Raw genomic sequence first — 20976 nt, forward strand, 5'->3', positions numbered from 1 at the left:
AGGCAAGGGTGGAAAACATGACGCTGGGCATTTTGACACAAGTCCAGGGGACAGTGGAGGAAAGGAGGAGAGAACGGAAGGCTCGTTTTGTGAGGAGACAGTGATGCACAGTCGGAGGAAGGTCAACGGGGGGAGGAAGACGTTTGTACGAGGTATGGAGCGCGAGGCAACGAAGGCGAAATGAAAACGAACTGCGTCAACGGCAGTGAGAGGAACAAGAAACGCGAAGAGTCCAATGTGAACGGATTTACGGAGACATCGCCAGATTTACCACCGCCGCAAAGGACCCCAACGAGACGCAGGAAACTCACGAAGACCCCTGGAAAAGAGACGAAAACCGACACTGCATCCGACTTGTTCGACTCTCAAAAAATGCCACCGTTCTCTCCTGCTTTCTTGTTCTCCACGTCGACGCGGTCGGCATCAAAGATGTCTTCGGCATTACTGCGTAGACGATGGGCATACGGCGTCTCGACGTTCTCCTTAAACCTGTTCTCTCTTTGCTCGGCGACGGCGCCTTCGTCTTCCGCCTTGAGAAGACAACCGCCCCGCAAGGTGCCAGTACCGTTTGCCTCTCAGTTTCCATCCTCTGCTGCGCGTTTCCCTCGAAGCCATTTCTTTTCTTTGTGTCGGCGTTTCTTTTGCACTTCGGTTGAACCTTCGCGGCCTCTCCGGTGCGGCGCTCAATGCAGCAGCTCTCTGCCTGGTGAGAGCCGGCAAGTCAGGCGCTTCAGCGAGCTGAGAGACGAAGAAGACGAGGAAGCAGAGAGGCTCCGCAGATCCCATGCGGACTCTGACTCTTTTTCCACACACCGCACGACAAAAAGAGACGAAGGAGACCGTTCAGGGGGAGACGGAGTCAGGCGGCCAGTGCGCTTCGCCATTTCTGCGGGTGAAGCAGGGACGAGTCTGAGAGAGGCCGACAGACGAAGGGAGAACGACAGCGAGAAGGTATTTCTGTCGCAGAGGAAAGAAGGCCCAACGCCCGACGATGGAGAGATGTTTCAGAGAGAGAAACGAGCGGTGGATGCAGCGCGGGTGCATGCAGTTCGAGATTGTCTCGAAGCCGCGAGGCAGGGTGTCGATGGACAGCGAGAGAACTGCCGGTCCCAGAAGGAGACGTTCGCTTCGTCGTTTCAGGCAGATGTTCTCTTGGGTCTCCTGGAAGGTCACACTCGAGCGGTAAACGAAGCGGGAAAGCGAGAAGCGTGCAGCGCAGGGAAGGAAGACGCAAACCAGACATCCGTATCGGATTTGAACTCCAGTTTACCTACACCTCGTTGCGGCACCTCGTCCTGCGCTCCTTCGGCTTTTCATCTCGCCGACGCTTCTTCTCGACAGTCCTCTTCCAGAGCTCTGTATTCTCTTCCCTCTTCCTCGCCATCTTCTCGTCTCTCAGCGCCCTCAGTCTTGACCTCGCCTCTCTCGTCTTCGTCTGTATCTTCTTCTTCTTTGTCTGATGCATCCGCAGAGACGGTGCTTCTTCCTCCTGCATTTCTTCTTCATGTGATGCAAGCGCTTGACGCTAAATCGGCCGACCTGTCGCTCTCTCACCTCTTGCGCCTCTCTTGGATTCTTGCCTCTCTCCGACTCCAAAACGTTGCGTCACCTTCTGGATATTCTCCGGTCTGTTCTTCTTCTCCTGTCCTCGATTCCTCAGCCTCTTCTCATGTGTTGCCGCTTCTTTGGGGGGCTCGTCGTCGCCTTATAGACGGTGTTTGTCGACGGCTGCATTCTGTGGCATGGCCAGCAACTGCGGCTCCGTCTCCTTTTATCCCTCAAGCCTCTCCTGGGGCTTCTTCCTCACATTCTGTTCGACGCCCGTGTATCTCGAGTGTCTCTGTCTCTCCTTCTTCGGTTTCGTCGTTTCCGTCTCCTTCCTCATATTCTGCTTCTTCTCTCGCCCGGAGCGTCAGCGCCATTTCGAAGTTGTTGGACCCCCGAACAAAGGAGCGGTTTCCCCTTGTTCTCTCGCTGTTTCTTCCTCGTCTTATTCGCCTTTTCGCATCCCAAATTGAGACGGAAGTTGCTGCAGCTCTTGGACAACCTCAACAGGCTTCAGCTGCACAACCTTCCTCTCTTCTTTCTGCTTCCTCGCCTTCTCTGTCTCCTTCACCGTGTCCTTCACCCTCGTCTCTTGCCCATTCTTATTCTGCCGCTTCCCCTTTTCTTGCTTCAGCCGAAGCTTCAGCCTCCAAAAAGCAGCAGACCCGTTCTTCGTCGGATCCGTCTCTCTCGAGTTCATCTCCGTCCTCGACAGCCACAGCTTCTCCGTCTTCATCTGTATCTCCTTCCAGCTTTTCTTCTCTTCATGAAACGCAGAACACTCTCGCTTCACCCCCTGAGGCTTCCTCGTTTCTCTTTGCTCTTGTACTTGGCGGCTGTGCCCGGCTGAACCTCCGTCCTTGTCACGAGCTGCTACTGGCCTTCGCCCGCGTTTGCATCCCGGCAAACGGTGCAAGAACCGATTCTCCCTCCTATCCTTCTGTGTTGTCTCCATTCTCTCTATCGGCGCTTTCCTCTGATTCGACTCAAACGGGAGTTTGCTCTCGTTCCTCGACAAACGTTTCTGTCTCCGTATCGCCTTCATCTCCTTCGTTTCCATCGTCGTTTGCTTCTCCTTCATCCCTTTCGTTATCGTCTTCTCCGTCGGTGTCTTCTTCTCGTTCTCTTCCTTTGTCTTCTTCTCAGTCTTCGTCTCTCATGTTGCCACCATCAACAGATTCCGACCTCTGCATGGAAGGTTCGCGTCTCTCAGTGCGTGACCTTTCTCTTCTCCTTCTCTCTCTGGCCCGCGTGGAAGCGTCAGTGTATTCTTCTCTTCTTCTTCAGTCCTCGATGCCGCTTCTCTACTCTTTCTTTGAGTCGCTTCTCTCTCCAGAGGAGTTCCCTCACACGGCCGCGCTTCCTTCTGCTTCTCCCGTCTCGCCTCGTGATACAGACGCCCAGGTACAAGCCTCGTGTCTGAATCTTGCGAATCTTCTCACAGCTTCTGCACTGCATGCGCAGACGGCAAGCGAGGTCAATTTGTCACCTGGCGCTTACAGACGAAGAGGCCGACGACATGCTGCCTTCTCCATAAACCGAAGATCGCTTTCGTCGCACCCAGCGGCAGCCTGGGAGTCTCTGCTGTCGAGTTTCGTATCTCCGACGCTCCTTTCTTCTCCTCGCAGGGGGCCTTCACCAGGTGTCTCCTCACTGTCTCCGCACACGCAACTCTCGCCCGCGAGTTCATCGGCTCCGCGCCTTCGCGCCTCTGCCGCGTCGTGGCGCCTTGTGGCTGTTGGCTGTTTGCATGCATGCGCATCCTTGGCCAGGGGACCTCGGATAGCCGAAGGTGACCAAAAACGCCCCTCAGAAATCGCGACGGAAAAGGAAATACCAAATCCAGAGGAGCGAGTTGATCTCCGTACTGGAGGTGCATCGGGTGCTTCGACTCGCGGCGCTTCGTTCAGTCCTATGTCTCGTCTCCCTGTCTCATCCGTAGGTCGCGGCCTGGGAGCAGAAGGCCGGCCTCTCGCTGCGTCTCTGGAGCGCCAGGTGACGATTTGTTGCTTAGCATTTTCTTCGCTTTCTCTACCTGGATGCGGAACGCGACACAAGTGCAGCAGGAAGAGAAGTCGTCTTCCCATCCCGTGCAGGTTGCATGCGTTTCCGTGGTCTTCGGCCTCGAGGGTGCTGAGACGCATGCGTGGAGAGCCGAGAAAGGGCGCGACGAAGGCAGAGGAACGCGCCTGCTGGAGCAAAAGAACATTTTGTTTGCGTCGCGGCGACTTGGCGCGGCGGTCGCGAGCAGTCGAGAAACCTGGGCCGAGCGACGAGGGGGGGGTCTCGGTGCAAGAACAAGGAAAGAAGACTGGGAGGAACGTAGGTCGGGCGCGACAAAGGAGGAACACCGCAACTGGAAACGACGCTGAAAGTTGCCCAAGAGAAGCCAAACGGCGCCCGATAAGCAAGCTGTTCTCGGCGTGCTCAACGGAGACGCTTGCGTGGCTAGTTGGGCTCCTGAGGAGACACTATGGGTCAGCTGAGAAAAGGACAGCAGAGACGCTTCGTGCAAAGTCGCTTCCCAGATTGAAAGGAACATGTCGAGATGGGCAACGAGGGAGTTTTGAAATCGAAACGGAAAGAGAGAGAAACGAACAGCACAGTGAGTTTCGCAGCGGGGACGCATCCACGAAAAACAGTGAAGGCCGAACTGCATGCAGGGGAAGGAACGCGGGAGACAAGACGCAGCGAGAGGAGCACACAGGGACCGACCGCCTTGAAAAAGGAAGCGGAAGACGATCCCGTCTCGAAGATGAGGTAAGGGAAAGAGGTAACATGGCAGCACAAGCTCCATCCACGCGCGACACCAAATGTGGGTTCATTTTGTCATGCTTGCCAGGACTCTTTCTTTCTCGAGTGTATTTCTTTGCATGCGTCGATTTCGGAATCCTTCTTTCCCTTTTTTTTTATGCGTCACGTTGCCTTTCCATGTCGGGTGGCCTCTTCTTGTCCCTGCAGTCGTCGCTCAAGCTCCCTGCTTGTGCTCTTCTGTGTTGAGGCAGAACAGCTCACTCATGCTGTCCCCGTGTTTCATTCGTTCTTTCTTTTGAACGTTTTCGCTGATTCTGCAGGTGCTCCATACCCTCGCTGACATTCTTCCTTCTTTGCGTCTGTCTCTTCCTCGACCCCCCACTGTCTCCGCCTCGGGGCCCTGTCCCTCCTCTTCTGTCTCCTTTGGAGCCCAACGCGTTCGAGAGAGCTACTTTGTGGCCGACCTTCATGAATCTGCACGCGCCTCTCCCTCCGTCGCTTACGAAGTTTTTTGCGGTGCGCCTGCCTATCCCTACACTGTCGATATTCTTTTGCGAGGAGAGAGGCACGCGTAAGAAAAGCGCAAAAGGGGAGAGTGAGTCGGTGCGTGTGACCCGGCTGAGCTTCAAGGTGCCACTGCATGCAGGAAGTGGAGAGCCGAGTGAAGAAATGATACACCTGGACGCCATGGTTTCTCGCTAGGCACACAGTGTTCACAAAGCTACATCTTCCTTCGCTAAGAAGGAGTGCACCACGACTGCATGGGTCGTCTGTTTTTCGATTCCGCCAGTTTTGCCTTCTTTCTCAGTCGTTTTCGTTTCAGCCGTTTCAGCTGTTCTTTCTGCCGGTGTAAAAAACCAGACTTCGCGCTAATCTCTTTTTCCCTATCGGAAGTCTGTCGGCCGAAACGGAATATCATCCGGCCCACTCCGTCCACCGTCGCTCTCGGCGCAGCTGCTCGTTTAAGCCATTTCTTTTGCGCGGGAGAGAAGGAATGCCACGAGGAGCTTTTCTTAGAGCCGACGCTTTCAAAGGGACTGCAGCTTCCATCGAAACGTACCACCGGTAGGAAACGGGTGATGTGAGATCTCTGTTTTTGTGCATGGCGTTGAAGCCTCGTACTCGCCAAGAATACACCACGCGAAATACGAAGCGAAGGTAAAAACTCAAAGGCGCTGCTTTGGTTTACCATTTCCATTCCGGGATACGCTCTGCAGCTCTTCCAATGCATGCATCGGCTCTCCGGGCTCGTGCGCGACTTCTCTCTCCCCCAGCGTTTGTGTCGTTTTCATGAGGGCGGAAAGCTTCCCTGCTTTTTGGAGGGTCGGTGTCTCCAAAGTGCGTTTCTGGAAGACAAACGCTTCTCGACTCTCTCCCCAGAAACCTCGTAGCAAGCATCTTGACTCAGAGATGATGTCTCCCGGTCTACTGCGGTACTGAGCGCACCCGCATCTGCGTTTTCCCTCGCCGCTCCGGCTGCTCGTCGTCGACTGCGCCTGCAACGGGAGCTGGAGTCATTAATCGTGGAGGTTTCGAAGAGGCGTAGAACCGATCCGGCTCCTTCATCACAACTGTCTACGCAGTGCTTTCTGACTTCGGCACGCGCTTCTACACTTGACGGGTCACCAGAAACATGAACGGCTGGCTTCTGAGGTAAATAACTAGAGACTACAGAGTGACAGCTGGAAGGCTGTGGCGCACAGAGGTCACTGAAAAAAAGAAACCACAAGGACGGGATGAAATGCACTTCGAACCACGCTGTGAAATACAAGGCGAGTCCGAGTCAAGGGGCTGGAGTCTCAAAAACGAGACGAGCGTGACGCGCGCCGCATGCCATCAAGCCTCGCCTTTCTGTTTCTCTCAGTAGGCATCGAAAAGAAGCCTTGTTGCTGGACAGAAAGGAGAGACACAAGTGAGGAGGGCAACAGTCGCCCTGTGGCAGTGTAAAGCAGAAAACGACTTTCAGGCATACAGCAAAAAAAAGGTTCCACATGCATGCACGAAATGTTTACGCGCTCGAGATCTGTCGACCCTCGGCTTCGTTGCACACTGCAGATTCACAAAAAATATGTGTCGCAAACCAAACTACCATCCACATCTTTTTCCTCTCTGATGCACTGCCCCACAGTTTTTTTATACCTCAGTTCTCTTCTGTCTCTTCCCCCCTATGTTTTCCTTCCCTCGTGCGCGGCCTGCCACTCCGGTTCCCTCTCATGGTCTCGCGTCGTCTTGTTTTATTTCAAAAACCGACTTCAGACGACCTCTCTGGACTTGTCGTTGAAGTGAGAAGCTCGGCAGCTGCATGCGCTTTAGTTTCACCGTTCTCCTGTTTTCCCTCGTATGCGAAAAAGGTCTCATAAGGTGAGGAGGCAACACTGCGTCTCCGCCGCATGCAGCGCTTTCAGACAGTCGTCTGCGGGTTCGCTGGGTCAGAGGGGATTTCGAGAACACTGGAGCGCCTCCCTTTCCAGCAAGAAGCTTCCACACGACGTCTGCGGTTCTCTTTCCCCTCTTCTCCCCTTGGCTTGTCGCAAAGCTTGCAAGAAAGAGGCAATCAGTGCGTCTGTCCTGGCAGCACCATTTTGGGATGGTCGACCTTCGAGTACACTGCCTTGATTTCGAGGTAGGGGAGCAAGCCTTCTTCGCCTCCTTCCCTGCAGAAAAAAAGGCGCAAACGCCTCGAACGGTTTGTGGCGTGTACGGACACTGGGGGAAACGAGGAAACAGACGACAGCAGGAGAGCTGCACCTTATCATCACGCCTCCACGAAGCTGACGAGGACGAAAACAAGTCTGCGATAAGCGCATGCACGGGATCCAGTCGCCAGGAATGGCGCCACATGTCGGTATGTTTTTCTCTTTTGAAAGCTGAGAGAAGCCGAGCACGACGGCCCTTTCTTCTTCTGTTCCCCGAGTAAAACACGGTCTGCAAGGGATGCCCGCGCATCGCCTTGTTCTCTACTCTTGGATAAATGCCAAATCGCGCAGCGGAGTTAAATGGAGAGGAAAAGTCGAACCTGGACCGAGCAAACAGAGCCGCCGTCACACTTTGAGCAACGAAATCCACCCACCTGCCATAGCCACTCTGTTTGAAGCCCCCAAATGGCGCCGCAATGTCCGTCGTATTGTAGCAATTGATGAATACGTTGCCGGCCTTCAGTCTGCAAAAGACACAAATGGAAGAAAAAAGGAACACAAAAACATCAGGTGATTCGTTTCTCCTTTACGGATTGTGGTCTCCGGGCTCCGAGTATCATCACGTTCTGCGTTCGCAACTCAAAAGCTCTGTTCTGCATTCCGGTGCCGTCTCCGCTTGACAACGTGTATGTCTTCTAAGCTGAAGTACCAGTAACGGTGAAACGGATTCAACCTAACAACACACAAGACAATGCTGTACTCCGTTTGAGCGTCAACAGACTTTCTTTGTGTACCTTTCTACAGACAATTGGAGCGAAAATAATCTAAGATTATGTCTAGGCACAAGAAATCCTCTGGGAAGGAGTGCTCTGACCGGACTCTTGCCCCCACAAATCTTTCATACTTCTGAGGCTTTATTCAACGCAGAGCTGACACAGCGCTCGCAGTGTCCATGTGCGCTAGGGTGTATGTACACGCCGCACCAAATCGCGCCTCGAGTGTGAAAGTCTGGACTACCTGTTCGCGCAGTGGTAAGCCATTCCGATATCTTTTGTGCAGATTCCGGCGCCCAGACCGTAGTGCGACTCGTTTGCTCGCTCGACCTGCATGCAGCAAAACCAACAGTAGTGCGGCGCATGCGATTCATCAAGACGCTTGGAGTCGAGTGACCCACCTGCAGTTCTTCGGAAGTAATGAAAACTGTACATACGCCACAAAGACGCAACCATTTCTATCGCAGAGCACCCACACATGTGAATACGAGTTCACTTCTGGGCACAATAGAAACGAGCTGGAACCGTGACGAAAAGTTGCGCATACGAAAACGAGACACCTTGGTCTTACAGCTTCATCTGCGGTCTTGAACTTGAGCAGACAAATCACAGGTCCAAAAATCTCTTCTTTTGCAATGGTCATGTCGTCTGACACGTCGGTGAAGATCGTCGGCATCACCCAGTAGCCTCTGAAACCATTTTCACAGTCCACAACTCAAAAAAACATCCACATGCGTTTCTCTAGGTACCCTCGACACACAGAGATGGACAACGTCCCACAATACGTGGAATGTACATATATATATATATATATATATATATTCGCACATGGACATGTATACGCGTAGCATACGCGTACATACAATAAATACGCATCCATATACATACACATACATCCATATACACATATACATGCCTACACACACATACGTCTGCATTCATTTGTATGTTTACGTTTTTTGCGTGTTTTTTCCGTTTTTGTTTCTGTGGTAGCATGCGCCGTTTGTGTTTCGCTTACTTTCCTTCTTTCGCTCTACCTCCCAAGGCAACCGTTGCACCCTCAGCAATGCCTTGCTTGATGTATCTCATGACTCGGTCAAACTGGATCTTGTCAACGAGAGGTCCTTGTGTGCAAGCCTTGTCTTGCGGACACAACAGATGCAGATGGGTTTCAACGAAGTTCTTCAGGTGCTCCAGGAAGGCGTCGTGGACAGACTCCTGCACAAAGACGCGACTGCTCGCTACGCAGCACTGACCTGGCAGAGGACAAAACGGGCACACAAAAGGAAATGCATGCGCATGCAGTCCCGCTACCACGCAGCGAGGGGGGGAAGCGTGAATACGAAAAATCGAGCGTTCTATGGGCGCGGAAGCGAATGTCTATGAAGCAAAGAGCGCGGTCTCTGGATACGGAAATTAACAGTTCTGAACGTGAGTCAGCATACAGCTACGTCGATATACATGCACACATGCATATACGGATGTACAGGCAGGAGTTCATTCATCTCGGCGCACTCCTATGGAAGCGGAGTGCATCTTGTTCTCGACACGAGGACCCTCGTTGGTCGGTTTCACAACGATGCGGGGTGTCCATGCAACTATACACTGTTTGGGAATACAGATGTACCAAGATGCAAATACACACATTTAGATAGACATATACACATAAATATACACATAAATATACACATACATACATACATACATACATACCTACATACATACCTACATACACAGGTACGTCGATGGAGATGCACAGACACAGATAGATAGACAGATAGAGAGTGCACAGATGTATACACAGATGTCAATGTATGCCTGTGCACGACTGTCTGATGCACGATGTCAAAGCTACACCCTATTTTCGATGAGGAACGCATGCATGTTTTTCGCGTTTACCCGAGTTGGGGAAGAGGCCGTAGAAAGCGGTCATGGCTGCGCGGTCCAAGTCTGCATCGGCGCACACAATGAGGGCGCTCTTGCCTCCCAGTTCGAGTGTTACTCGCTTCAAGCGAACGACACCCGTTTCGGCGATCTTCAGACCCGTTGCTGTGCTTCCAGTAAAAGAGATTTTGTCTACATGCGGATGAGACGCAAGCGCTGCGCCCACACTGGGACCCAAGCCACTCAGAATGTTCACCGCACCCGGCGGAAAACCCTGAGGCAGCAACACGCAACACATGCATATCCACACATATACACGTATATGTCGATAAGCATCCATACAGGTATATATATATATATATACGTATATATATGTATATATATATGTATGTATATATATGTATGTATGTGTACGTAGAGTTGCATGTATACATGCATATATGTATTTGTGTATACATATACATACACATACTTGCACGCGCACATACATCGTGCACGTAGGTGCCGATATTTATACAGGTAGACAACAAGCATGCCGACCCGCATCATACACACACGCATACATGCATATGCGGTTGTTTTGCATATATACATACACACGAATATATATATATATATATATATATATATATGGATGTATGACATATATGCGTGCATGGGATGGTATCGATACGGACGCAGTCGAAGTCGTTCAAGCAGAGGGAGTTATATACAAATATATGTATATATGTATATATATATATATATATAGATATACGCAATATATATAATGGTCTGTATGCATATATATATATATATATATATATATATATATATACAGATGTATAGGTGTAGTAAGTAGATGCATAGCTGTGATGGTACGATGTGTACGCAGACGTGAATTTGAGCACATCGGGAGTCAGGGACATTTTTCGTCATTTTACGGTCGACTTTTGAAACACTGGATGAACCGTTTTATCTCGATTTTTCCACACGACAGCAAGGAGACACGCGAACGCTGTTTGTGCCTACAGCTTCCTGAATCAAGTGCGCCAGCTTCAAGGCAGAGAGAGGCGTCTTCTCGCTAGTCTTCATCACGACCGTGCATCCGCAGGTCAGCGCCGGAGCAACTTTCAGGACCAAGAGGTACAGAGGGTAGTTCCACGGCACGATCTGAAGAGAAGCCAGACGCAAAACGCATGCCTTCCAGCTGCATGCAACCAATTACACGTGCATCGAAAAAGGTCATTCTAGCTACAAATCTGCAGCTCCCAACATACATGGAAATACACATATACATTATATATATATATATATGTCGGTTTAGTTGGAACTGGATGTCCAGATACAGACAATTTGCAATATCCACATCCGCATATGCGTATACATATATATATATATATATAGATAGATAGATAGATAGATAGATAGATAGATAGATATAAGCATATATGGAAACATAGATGAATATACGCAGATGCACAGGATTGGACGACAGTGGATGGAGAGATGAAGAGAAATACCCTGAGGCCCGGGAAAAGACTCGACGGGAGAGAGAAAAAAGAGTTCGGCATGTGGAAGGATTAAAATGCAGATGAATGCGTACCCACGGAGTTATCCAAGAAGTCGTTGAGACAGAGAGATATGCAAACAAGATCAGATACACACCGCAAACGCATAAACAGACAAGCTGACAAATGTGGACAGAGAAACACGAGCTTGAAATGACGAGACGTCAACCTTGAATAGAGACACGTATCTGTTCAATACGCACTCGAGAGACAAAGAAGAAAAGACTCAGTTCTTCTGTGACAACCGAATACAAGCATATATATATATATATATATATATACCTATATACAACACGCACATGCATATATACATATATCATACATTTGCATATATATATATATATATGTATAACATATGCATCTACATACATATTCATACAACATGTATATATATATATATATATGTCTACAGTTGAGAGGTTTGGTTAATTCTTACTCCTGCAACCACTCCGACAGGCTCCTTTCGGGTGTAGCAGAAGACTTCGTCTGGATTGTCAACTGGGATTGTTTTGCCCACGATCTTGTCAGCCCAGCCGGCGTAGTAGTGAAGAATGCGAATGACGCCGGCGATATCGATTTCGCTGCATGCGTTTTTTCACCATGTGCAACGAAAGAAGTCTTCACTGTGCGTGTCTCCAAAAGCGCTGAAGGACCTTGTCTGCAGCCATCTCGGCAAAACAAGCTGTGAATACTGCGTGCATGCAGAAGGTGGCACAGTGCACTTGCTGGGAACGTGTGAGTACCTATACAATGCATGTATCACCACCATATATATACATATATACATATATATATATATATATATATACATGCATGTGCATATATATATATATATGTGTGTGTATGTATGCTCATGTACTTCATTTGTTGGAAGAGGCAGTCGTGGGGAGAAGGCAAGAGAACGTACTGAATGCTGGTGATTGGTTTTCCAGAATCCAGAGATTCAATCAAAGCCAACTCATCTGCATGCTTTTCAACAAGCGACGCGAGTCTGTGAAGAAGATGTGCACGATGGGAAGCACTCGTGGAGAGCGACCAGACGGGGAAGGCCTTCCTCGCCGCCTCGACCGCCATGTCCACATCTGCTTCGCTGAAAGCGAGAAGCAAAGAAAGGATCTGCATGTCTCTATGTGTGAAGATGTGAACGGTTCGTGTGATTTCCACACGCATGCATTGTGAAAGTGCAGATATTCGCGACACGAAGTTGGGAGCTCAACGACGACTCCTGTACGTGGAATTCCTCTTCGTCGATACGAAAGACATGCGACATGCAAATGCAGGTTGACACGGAACTGATATTGGAGACCTCTCGGTCAAGCGTCAAAGATAAAGACTGGACGAGAGATAACAAAAAAAAGACAACGATTCCACAGTGCGTCGTGTAACTAAGAGGAATCACCGATGCTCAAAACACATCTCCACATAGTATGCACTTTGTACGGCCCTGCTACTGGTACATGTATACAAATACATACGCGTATATATATATATATATATATATACATATATATATATATATTAGACATAAATATATATATATGACATACGCACATTTTGAGTGCACCTGTTTAGATTGGGTTGCCATGTAAATGCATGCAGATGTGCACCCAACTAAACACAAATATCTGTGCAGTACAACTTCATTTATATGCACACTTGTACAGATGTATATATGAATGTACATATGACAGCGTTCCAGCGTTTGTGGTTTACCTGGCTTCCTGCACTTTGCAGATGAGTTCTTCCGTTGCTGGATTTACATCGTCGAAGAAGTTGCCGCTGGTTGCCTCGACAAATTTGCCGTTGATGAAGAGGCGGGTTTCGATGTCTTCTGGTTTGACTGTCACTGAAGAGACAACGGAATTCCACGGCACACGTACGTGTCACGACGAGAGAGAGGGGGAGAAAGCAGTGAAAAACAGTGGTTGACAGAGCGAAGAAAATGTCGAAACGCAATAAGAACGTCATGTGCCCCATTTGCTGCGAGCTACGACGCTGAATATGGCTTCTGTCAGCAGCTTGAGACAACCAAGTTCGACTGGTGTCCCCCTCCTCAAGTCCGGTGGAGTGCTTTGAACCAAAGATTGCTAAGAAAAGCTCACTTCCACCACGGAAATGGAGGAATTCCACATTGTTCTCAGCGAAAGACAAATGCTGTCAACCCACGAAGGCGCTAACCTTTCACGACGAAGCGAGGACGAGAAACAGAGCCAGACAGCTCTGGGAACAGGTGAAAGTGTGTGTCCATTCGGCGCTTTGTCCGAAGTGGTCCAGTTTTAAACAATATTAAACATGCAAGAAAACAGCAGCTGCACGGTTTCAGAAGTGCAAGGAAAAGAAAGCGTTGGCTTACTTGTGTTCCGGAAAAAGGAGTGAATTTCAGTTCTGAAGAGGGTGCTGCGGCAGCGGAAGCAGTACCAAGCTGGTCCTTGAGCAGCAGGGACCGCGAAAACGAAGAGAAGGGAGGCGGAAATGACGAAAAAGATGAACTCGCTAGCGTTTGATTTGCGCACCAAGTCGCTTCGCCGATGTCTGTCAAAGGAAGAAATGCGAAAAGGAACGACGGGGTCAAAACGGACGCTTGACACACTTGACACACAACAGCCGACAGCCTGCTCCGCTCGGCGTGTGCAAGAGAAACTCTCAAAAGTAAAAAGCCACCGAAGGGATTCAGACACCGAAACCGGAACAGCATGCGCGTTTCTCTGTGTCCGTGGCAATTTCAGGGCTTTTTGATTGAGACAAAAAACGAGGTCCTGCGATTGTTTCCGCAACAGGGGCCGACAGAAGTGAACAGCGTGACAGACAGCGTGATGTGTCAGTAAAATGCAGATCGACTTCAGATTTCTTCGTGGTTGTCCTCGTTTCGCTCATTCACGCTGAACAGAATTACCCACGGAAAGGGGGGAACGAATGTATATAAATTCCACGGAAAGGGGGAAACGAACTGTTTGCATTTTTGGATGTCGAGGTAAAGAAACGTGGTTGCCTATATGTCTACCCTGGACAGCAGGTTTTCCCTGGGAGGCGGGAATTTTTGTGGGTTATATGCGTGAAAATTGTCTATAACACAGCTGTTGAGAACGATGAATTATTCTGGCCGTCCATTTCGAGTTCCTTCGCCAGATTCTGCTGGACGATTCACACACTATGCTTTGTTTTCCCAGCGGAAAACGCAAACTCCACAGAAATATGAACGATAATGGCTCTTTGGGGAACTGTCTTTCTCTTCTTCATTTCCTGGGTCGCTTGTGCAGGCTTTGTCTTTCCATATGTCGATAATTGGAAACAGAAGCAACGCTGCACTGTTCATCGGTGTTTGTCTTGGGACCTTTCTCATTCGATGATTCAGCAAAGACGTCCTCAAAAGCCTAGATGCCGCTCATACACAGGTCACGATGGTCAAGAAGGAGAAAAGGAGGCGACAATCGAAAGTCGCTCTGCATGGATACCTAGATCTTGAGAGACTACACCGACGTCAGGTGCAACTACAATGTATACTTTTGGATGTCCACAGGACACACCGGGTAACATCGCGTACCTGGAAATTCCACCGAACGACGTGGACGAAATGCTCACGGAAAATAGCACGATAGCAGGTCAGTGTTCAAGGCCGGCCATGCTAAGTTTCTGCAGCTCAAGCTCAAACCCTGAGGGGGAAGGATCGGGCTCCAGCGCCTACGAGGGCATTGCCCATCATTTAAAATCAACTCGTAGGTGTTTGTCAATTTCTGGGCCGTCGTCGTTTTTGTCGGTGCTGTGTGCTCGCTCGTTGGGGTACGTATCTGCGTACGGTATCAATATCGACTGAATCAATGCCTGCGGTACCGGGAACAAGGCACGCCCGCTGACCCGTAGTAAGTTAACATCGAAACGTATCAAGTGTAAAGCTGAACCGTCATACAGCTCAGTCATCTATGTTATTGGTAGACAACCCAAGTGGCTGCCAGGACATATGGAGAGGTCTGCTCTACGTTGTCTACGCTTTTATGGCTGTTGATCTGGCCAAGGAATCGGCGTGAGCGACTTAACTGATGAATCGCAGCATGAACACTACAGGACGGCTCCCGTCCATCGTGAAACGGATTCCCCGGCAGCACGTGACATTGGAGATTTACCGAGCGGGTGAAGAGAGCCCGAGCAGTTTTTAAACAGGAGTGAACTCCCCTTTGCACCCTGTAGAGAACGACTCAGCCGAGAGCATGCAGAGAGCGTTGTCTTCTCTAAAATGCCATCAACCCCGTTTTGTCTGGGTTCCGCGCAGCGAGAGCGGCAAGCTCGAAAATGCGGCCACCGAGAGGCATGGGACGTTCCGCCCTTTTGCTAATGCCTGTCGTTCTCTTTCGACAAGTGTATATAGAGCAGTAGGTTTTAAGGGGAGAAATCTTTTCGGAAACACGAGAATGCTTATGCGGCGGTATTCAAGATGCGACGCAGTCCCGAACGAGGGCAGCTCGCATACCTCCTTCGAGAGTCTGTCCGCCCAACTCTCCGAATTGAGCTTTTCCTTGTGTCGTCGCCTTCGCGTCCGTGAGAGGACGTATAAAACGATCGAAATGTGTTTGGAAATCCTCTCATTGCGCGTTACTCGATCTTTCAGATTCAGGGGCAAACGTGGGCTAGGTTGAGGCGGGAACATATGGGTGAAAAAGTGAGTGAATTACCTACGAGAGATCGGGCAGACACGTGTCTTCACACATCCTTTTTCTCAGTGTTCTATGCTCGCGCTCTCCGTTTACGTGCCGTGGTTTTTAAAGGCAACTATAGTCTCAGTGTGTATACCTGCAGGGGCTCTCAAACCGTTTAACTTTGAGTTGAAGATGCAACAATATAATATACAGAAGGCGGGCGGTGTCGTGTACCGATCACTCATTGTGTACTGACAGCAAAGGGAAGAAACGGATTCCGTTTTTCCAGACATATCCGTCAGCGATGCCCGTCTCTGTTCGCTCGCACCGGGGTTGACGATCTGTTCGCCGTCTTTTCTGTCCCACCGCGGGAAAGTGGTCGAGAGTCATTCTCCAGTGGACAAAAGCAGCAAGATCACCTGTTCTCCTGGTGTCTGGTTTCGAACAGCGCCCTCCCCAGCGACGCGGGAGACCGGGTGGAGGAGTATGTTCAAGCGGCTGTTTTAAAACGGTTGCTTTTATGGTTATGGTGGAGAGTCTCTAAAAAGGCTGGTGCACGGTGTGCCGACACCGCTGGACTGGCATCCATGGGCGCCAAGGGAAGGCTGGATTCCGTGTGGAAGCCGGGCACAGAAGCGAAGCGTGGATGTCAATAGCCGGCAAGTGTTGGGGTCGAAGGTTTTGCGTGCACGGAAAGAGAGGGCGGACGACCGTTGCCAAAAAAGTGACGGAAGCACCACCGGTCAGGTGGGCCTTGCTCCGTCGTGTTGGGACTGTCTCGGTCTCCCGTCGAACCCGGTGGACGCAGAAAACCGAGTTTTTCCCTCAGCTTTCCAGAGTTCTTCCGCCTTGCTTTCCCGTACTTGTTTCAAGCTTTAACTGACGTTTCAGTTGTTCGTCTGTGTTCTGCCCTTCTGAGATCCCACAACTCGCGACTCCGCAAAGCCGTCATCGGCAGAGCAGAGTTGCATTGCCGTGAGGATCGGCACACAAAGGCCCTTCCTCGCCTAGTTTTTCGAGGCGCCGCGCGACGGACAGGCGGCCCAGCTCTGCAGAGAGTTTCTGGCAGTTGTTTCCGGCACGCGTTCCTCGCCCGCAACGACCACGTAGGGTTCAACCGGGGAAATCGCTGCGGCGGAACACCCCCCTCTCCTCCCGTGGCCGTAATCGACTTGCCCCACGCGCGTCGTCGCCGCCGACTGCCGGGAGCACAAGCATCTGCGCAAAAAGCTTTCGTGTCGAAGAATCTGCGTTTTTTTCAGAAAACCGAGGCGGCATCATTTGTATAGACGGACTGCCGTCTGACCGCACGTACAACCTTGGTATTTGTGTCACTGTTTGTGTACAACTCGCGTGCACGGCGAGTGCGGCTGTGCTACGGTTGTCGACTCTTACCAGAGGCTCAATCGGTTTTTATGAAATCGGGCAGTTGCCCTTTCACGTTTTCGCCCACTCTTTCTCACCCTCTTGAAATAGCCTGGCGAGCTCGTCCACTTCAGTGGCCGGAAATCGAACGCCAGCCCGAACCAGCTGCTCCCTGTGGCGCGTTGTATCCCGCATCTCGCGTTCTGTCCTTTTCACCCACGATGCGAGCGATTCGTTCCGTTGTCGGCCTTCCCGTTATGGGGGCTGCAGTTTTCTTGGGACTTCTCAGCGGAGAACTGCCCAACTCCTCCGTGTTGCCCGTCCCCGAGGTGGCGAGCACCCCCTTCCTCCTCAGCGTCGCCGCTGACGGCGATGGCGGCAAAAACTATGCGGAAGTCGCCAAGGTGGAAGCGTTGACAAATATGATCAGCACTCCCATTGAGCTCTTCGTGAAGGACGTCTGGCAACAGCTGTTCCATAAATCTGGCAAGCCCGTGTGGGAAAACATGTTGTTCAAAGTAAGTGCTTGACCGAGACTCGGTAGGAGTGACCGAGTGCGTGGCGCGACGCTGAAAAACAGTTTAGGTGATACGCATCTGGGATGCAGCAGAGAAGAAACCGTTGGGAAGCTGTCGTCGGGGAGCAGACACTGTATACGTTCAAGGAAACGCAACTCATCTAGTCGTATCGTGTTGGGGCATACGGTCGCACAGCCAACATTGCGTGTAAATCTCAAAGGACGCGCCTTCAGACGCAGGGGTTCTCATGCCTTTTATGAACCTCTGCTGACATTTTGCTTACATTTCTGCAGGCGTTTGATACCAATCCAGGGACGAACCATTCGTTTGTTCCGGGGAGTGTTCCGTTTTCGCGCGCGTGCGTGGTATTTTCGCCGTTGTATCATCCTGGGTTTTGTTTCTGCGCGTCGCCTTTTCTGCAGTTCGGCAGTATGATCCGACACCGCGCCGCACACAAGGCCACTCTCGTGATTATGTGGGAACTGAGGCACTTCCTGTATGGCACTGCCAAAGTGAACCCCTCGGCGTGGAAGAAGTTGGAGACCAAGTTCGAGACCTATTTGCGTGAGTGGTGGATGACTGTCCCTGAGGACCCATGGGCTGCACTGCATGCAGGGGCGTGGAAGTCGCTCCTCAAGCTGTACAACGAAGACCTGGAGCCGCTTCTGAGAGGCAGCCCGAAGCTGAAGGACCTGGAGAGTATCCTGTTCGACTCGAAGCTGGCGACGATCCGCAGATGGACCGACGAGGCCCACATCGAAGTGATGAAGGGCCGGACTTCTAACATGGTTCCTCGGCTTGAGGCCCTGAGTGCGAAGATGGCCGTGAAGCAGAAGGCCATGCAGGGCAAGCAGTGAGCGAAAAGTGACCCTCGACAGAGAGGCGGTTCGCACCCTCACAGGGCGAGGTCGGGGAGAGGTCGGCAATCCAGAGAAATCTCGAAATCCGTGGATTGAATTCGAATGACGCATGCTAGGGAGAGCTGGAAGAGCGATGTTCGCTCCCCGGGTACGTTTTCCCTTGCGCGCACCGCGGAACCGGCTGCGGCCTGTAGAGGAGGGGAAGGTGCATGCTCAATGTAGATGATGTAGAATACACTGGCACTTCTTCCACCAGGAGGCATAGAGAGTACCTTCGCAACCTGTGTCCTTCGTGCTCCGTGCACCGCCGTATTCGTATGAAAGAGTCTGTGGAGAGGGACTTCGGTTGGAGCTGGTGAGAGACTAAGGGCGCATGGACAGAGAGGCTTTTATTGGCCGTGAAAACGGACGGGCTCGGGGAGGGTGAAGCGGAGGGCAGAAGGCAGAAGGGTTCATTGCCTGCGATGCCTGGTGTGTTCCCGTCGCTTCTTGTGTCATGGAGTGCTCGATGCGCGGCCTGTGTGAAACGGTGCGAGCGTTCCCCATCTTCCGCAGTGCATTCGCTGTCGTGTAGACGTATATCCCTGCGTGCTGATCTCGATGCATGACATGTGTGTGGGTACGTCAGCGAAGAATGTGGTAGAACCATTTGTATGTCCCTGTGGGACGCGAACGAACGCTGTGCCACCGAGACCTGCCCGTCTCGAGCCATGTGTCATGTCGGCATGAGACGGAGGAAAACTCTTCCGGTCGCCCTCCCGTTCATGTATCTCCGCGACACTCAAGGGTTGCCCAAGAAGAACCCGGCAGCGGCGAGAAAGCAAAGGGTACGCCGTGCTCAGCACTCTGTCCCCCGCGATAGCGAAAGCACACAACAAAGGAACGCACATGTGGTGCGGTGGATCGTGTCGGGGGTTTTTTGCCGGCGGCTTTAGTCTCGACGCGAGTGAGGTCCCCACGAAAAGACTCGACACACCAGTGAAATGCATGTGTTCTCTCCTCGCCTTTTTTCCTTGCAAGAGGTTCCATGTTTCTGAAACAGTCCCGCTTGGGCTACGGTCCGTTCCAGTTCGGGTGAACTCGGAGGACACAAAGCAGAGATGCGCATTCATATGTATGTAAATATATTATATACATATTATATATATATATATATATATATGCATGCGTATGCTGTGAGCAGGCGCATCTGTACATGTTAATCTGTGGCGTCTTGGACCATTGCGCAAGCCTTTGGAAGGGGGGAAAGGGCTTTGGTGACGCCAACGGAGTTCTCATGTGCATAGTCACTCCACATGTGGAACACCGCGGGAGAGTTACGGAGCGAACATGGCGCTCGTGTATCGCAGTAGAAGTTCATTTTCGTTTTCTCCGTCGAGACAAAAACTAGGCAAAAAAGTGGCCGCTCTGTTTTCTGGGTGATTCGTAGAATCGATTTCGCCTCTGTTGACGGTTCTGTCTCCTTGTACAAAAGCATATAATAGATGGTGGATGAAGTATGTGTCCCCGAAGTGGACTGTTTCAGTGTTCCCTTGTCATCTGTACTGGTTGTTTACGGTAGACGTCAGATTTCAAGGTGAGACTGGAACGGCTTCCCCCCGCTTTTAGAAACAAACCCATTTTCTGGATTCAAGTTGACGTTTCCTACCAGACTCAAATCGTTTTACTTGCGACTCTGGAAGCAGTGTCTAGTTCTGAGAAGCCACAGAGCTGCATGCGCTCTAGGTAGGAAGCTTGAGACTGTGTGAGCAAACAACGGGACACATGATTACGTGAACGGGTGATGTTGGCGCGTTACTGAGGAAATTTAAGGCTTTCGTGTGAACTGTAGGGACACGTGCTTTAGAACACTGAAACGCGCCAGCACAAACCCCACTGCCTCTCACAGGAAGAACGTCAGAGAAAGTATTCGTCCAAGAAATCTACGAAACATCCCGAGTATGAAAAATCGACGAACCCCTAACCTCTCGCTGACAACCGTTTTACATCGCAAAACTGGCGACCCTCAATGGAGTGCTGGCAAACCTTACTGATTTGAGTGTCATTGCTGAAGAATTCACTGAATGGGAGCGTGCACTTCAACCAAGCAGCTTTGGGCAGCATTTCATGCTGACAGTGAGGATTGTTACATGCGCGCACGTAGACTAACTTCACGCCGCTTGCTGCAAAGAACCGAAATGCCGCACCATGAGATGTTCCGTAATAGTCCGAAGCTAACACCCTGCACAAGTTTTGTTAAAGTGACGTGGCTATAGGATGGGAACTTGCCCTGAGCTGAAGGCTAGCGAGCAGTTTATAGTTTTTCTCATGCATCTCGTCCTCAAAATTAAGTGCCACTACATCGCCAGCTGACTTCTTGAAAACGGGACCACCCTAGAGCTGTCCATTACGTTCATGTACTGACAATTTTTGTTCTAATGAATGAACCACGGCTTTCACCACATCAAATCCACACAACAGAGA

The 20976-nt window shown here is 50.8% G+C and overlaps 4 protein-coding genes across 4 annotated transcripts; 2 read left to right on the forward strand and 2 right to left on the reverse strand.

Moving 5' to 3' along the window:
• Nucleotides 1–1990: 1990 nt before the first annotated feature.
• Nucleotides 1991–2605, reverse strand: TGME49_222150 (hypothetical protein; the record flags this gene model as incomplete). The annotated part of the gene is made up of 1 exon (XM_002369993.1): nt 1991–2605. One exon carries the CDS (start codon nt 2603–2605, stop codon nt 1991–1993), a length of 615 nt encoding a protein of 204 aa, XP_002370034.1.
• A 351-nt stretch (nt 2606–2956) lies between these two features.
• Nucleotides 2957–8038, forward strand: TGME49_222155 (hypothetical protein). Its single transcript, XM_018779955.1, has 2 exons — nt 2957–4305; nt 4620–8038. Exons 1-2 carry the CDS (start codon nt 3460–3462, stop codon nt 4872–4874), a joined length of 1101 nt encoding a protein of 366 aa, XP_018638303.1. The 5' UTR covers nt 2957–3459; the 3' UTR covers nt 4875–8038.
• On the reverse strand, nt 6261–13672 carry TGME49_222160 (aldehyde dehydrogenase). Its single transcript, XM_002369994.2, has 11 exons — nt 13496–13672; nt 12856–12988; nt 12050–12232; nt 11579–11723; nt 10604–10744; nt 9608–9866; nt 8727–8964; nt 8280–8397; nt 7953–8038; nt 7370–7459; nt 6261–6953 (listed from the first exon to the last, which is right to left on the reverse strand). Coding segments are annotated over exons 1-11 (1494 nt in total). The 5' UTR covers nt 13497–13672; the 3' UTR covers nt 6261–6853.
• Nucleotides 13673–16292: 2620 nt separating this feature from the next.
• Nucleotides 16293–20165, forward strand: TGME49_222170 (dense-granule antigen DG32). The gene is made up of 2 exons (XM_002369995.1): nt 16293–17653; nt 18076–20165. Exons 1-2 carry the CDS (start codon nt 17186–17188, stop codon nt 18508–18510), a joined length of 903 nt encoding a protein of 300 aa, XP_002370036.1. The 5' UTR covers nt 16293–17185; the 3' UTR covers nt 18511–20165.
• The last annotated feature ends 811 nt before the right edge of the window (nt 20166–20976 follow it).

This window comes from Toxoplasma gondii, chromosome II (assembly GCF_000006565.2).
Source record: "Toxoplasma gondii ME49 chromosome II, whole genome shotgun sequence".
Taxonomy (NCBI): domain Eukaryota; phylum Apicomplexa; class Conoidasida; order Eucoccidiorida; family Sarcocystidae; genus Toxoplasma; species Toxoplasma gondii.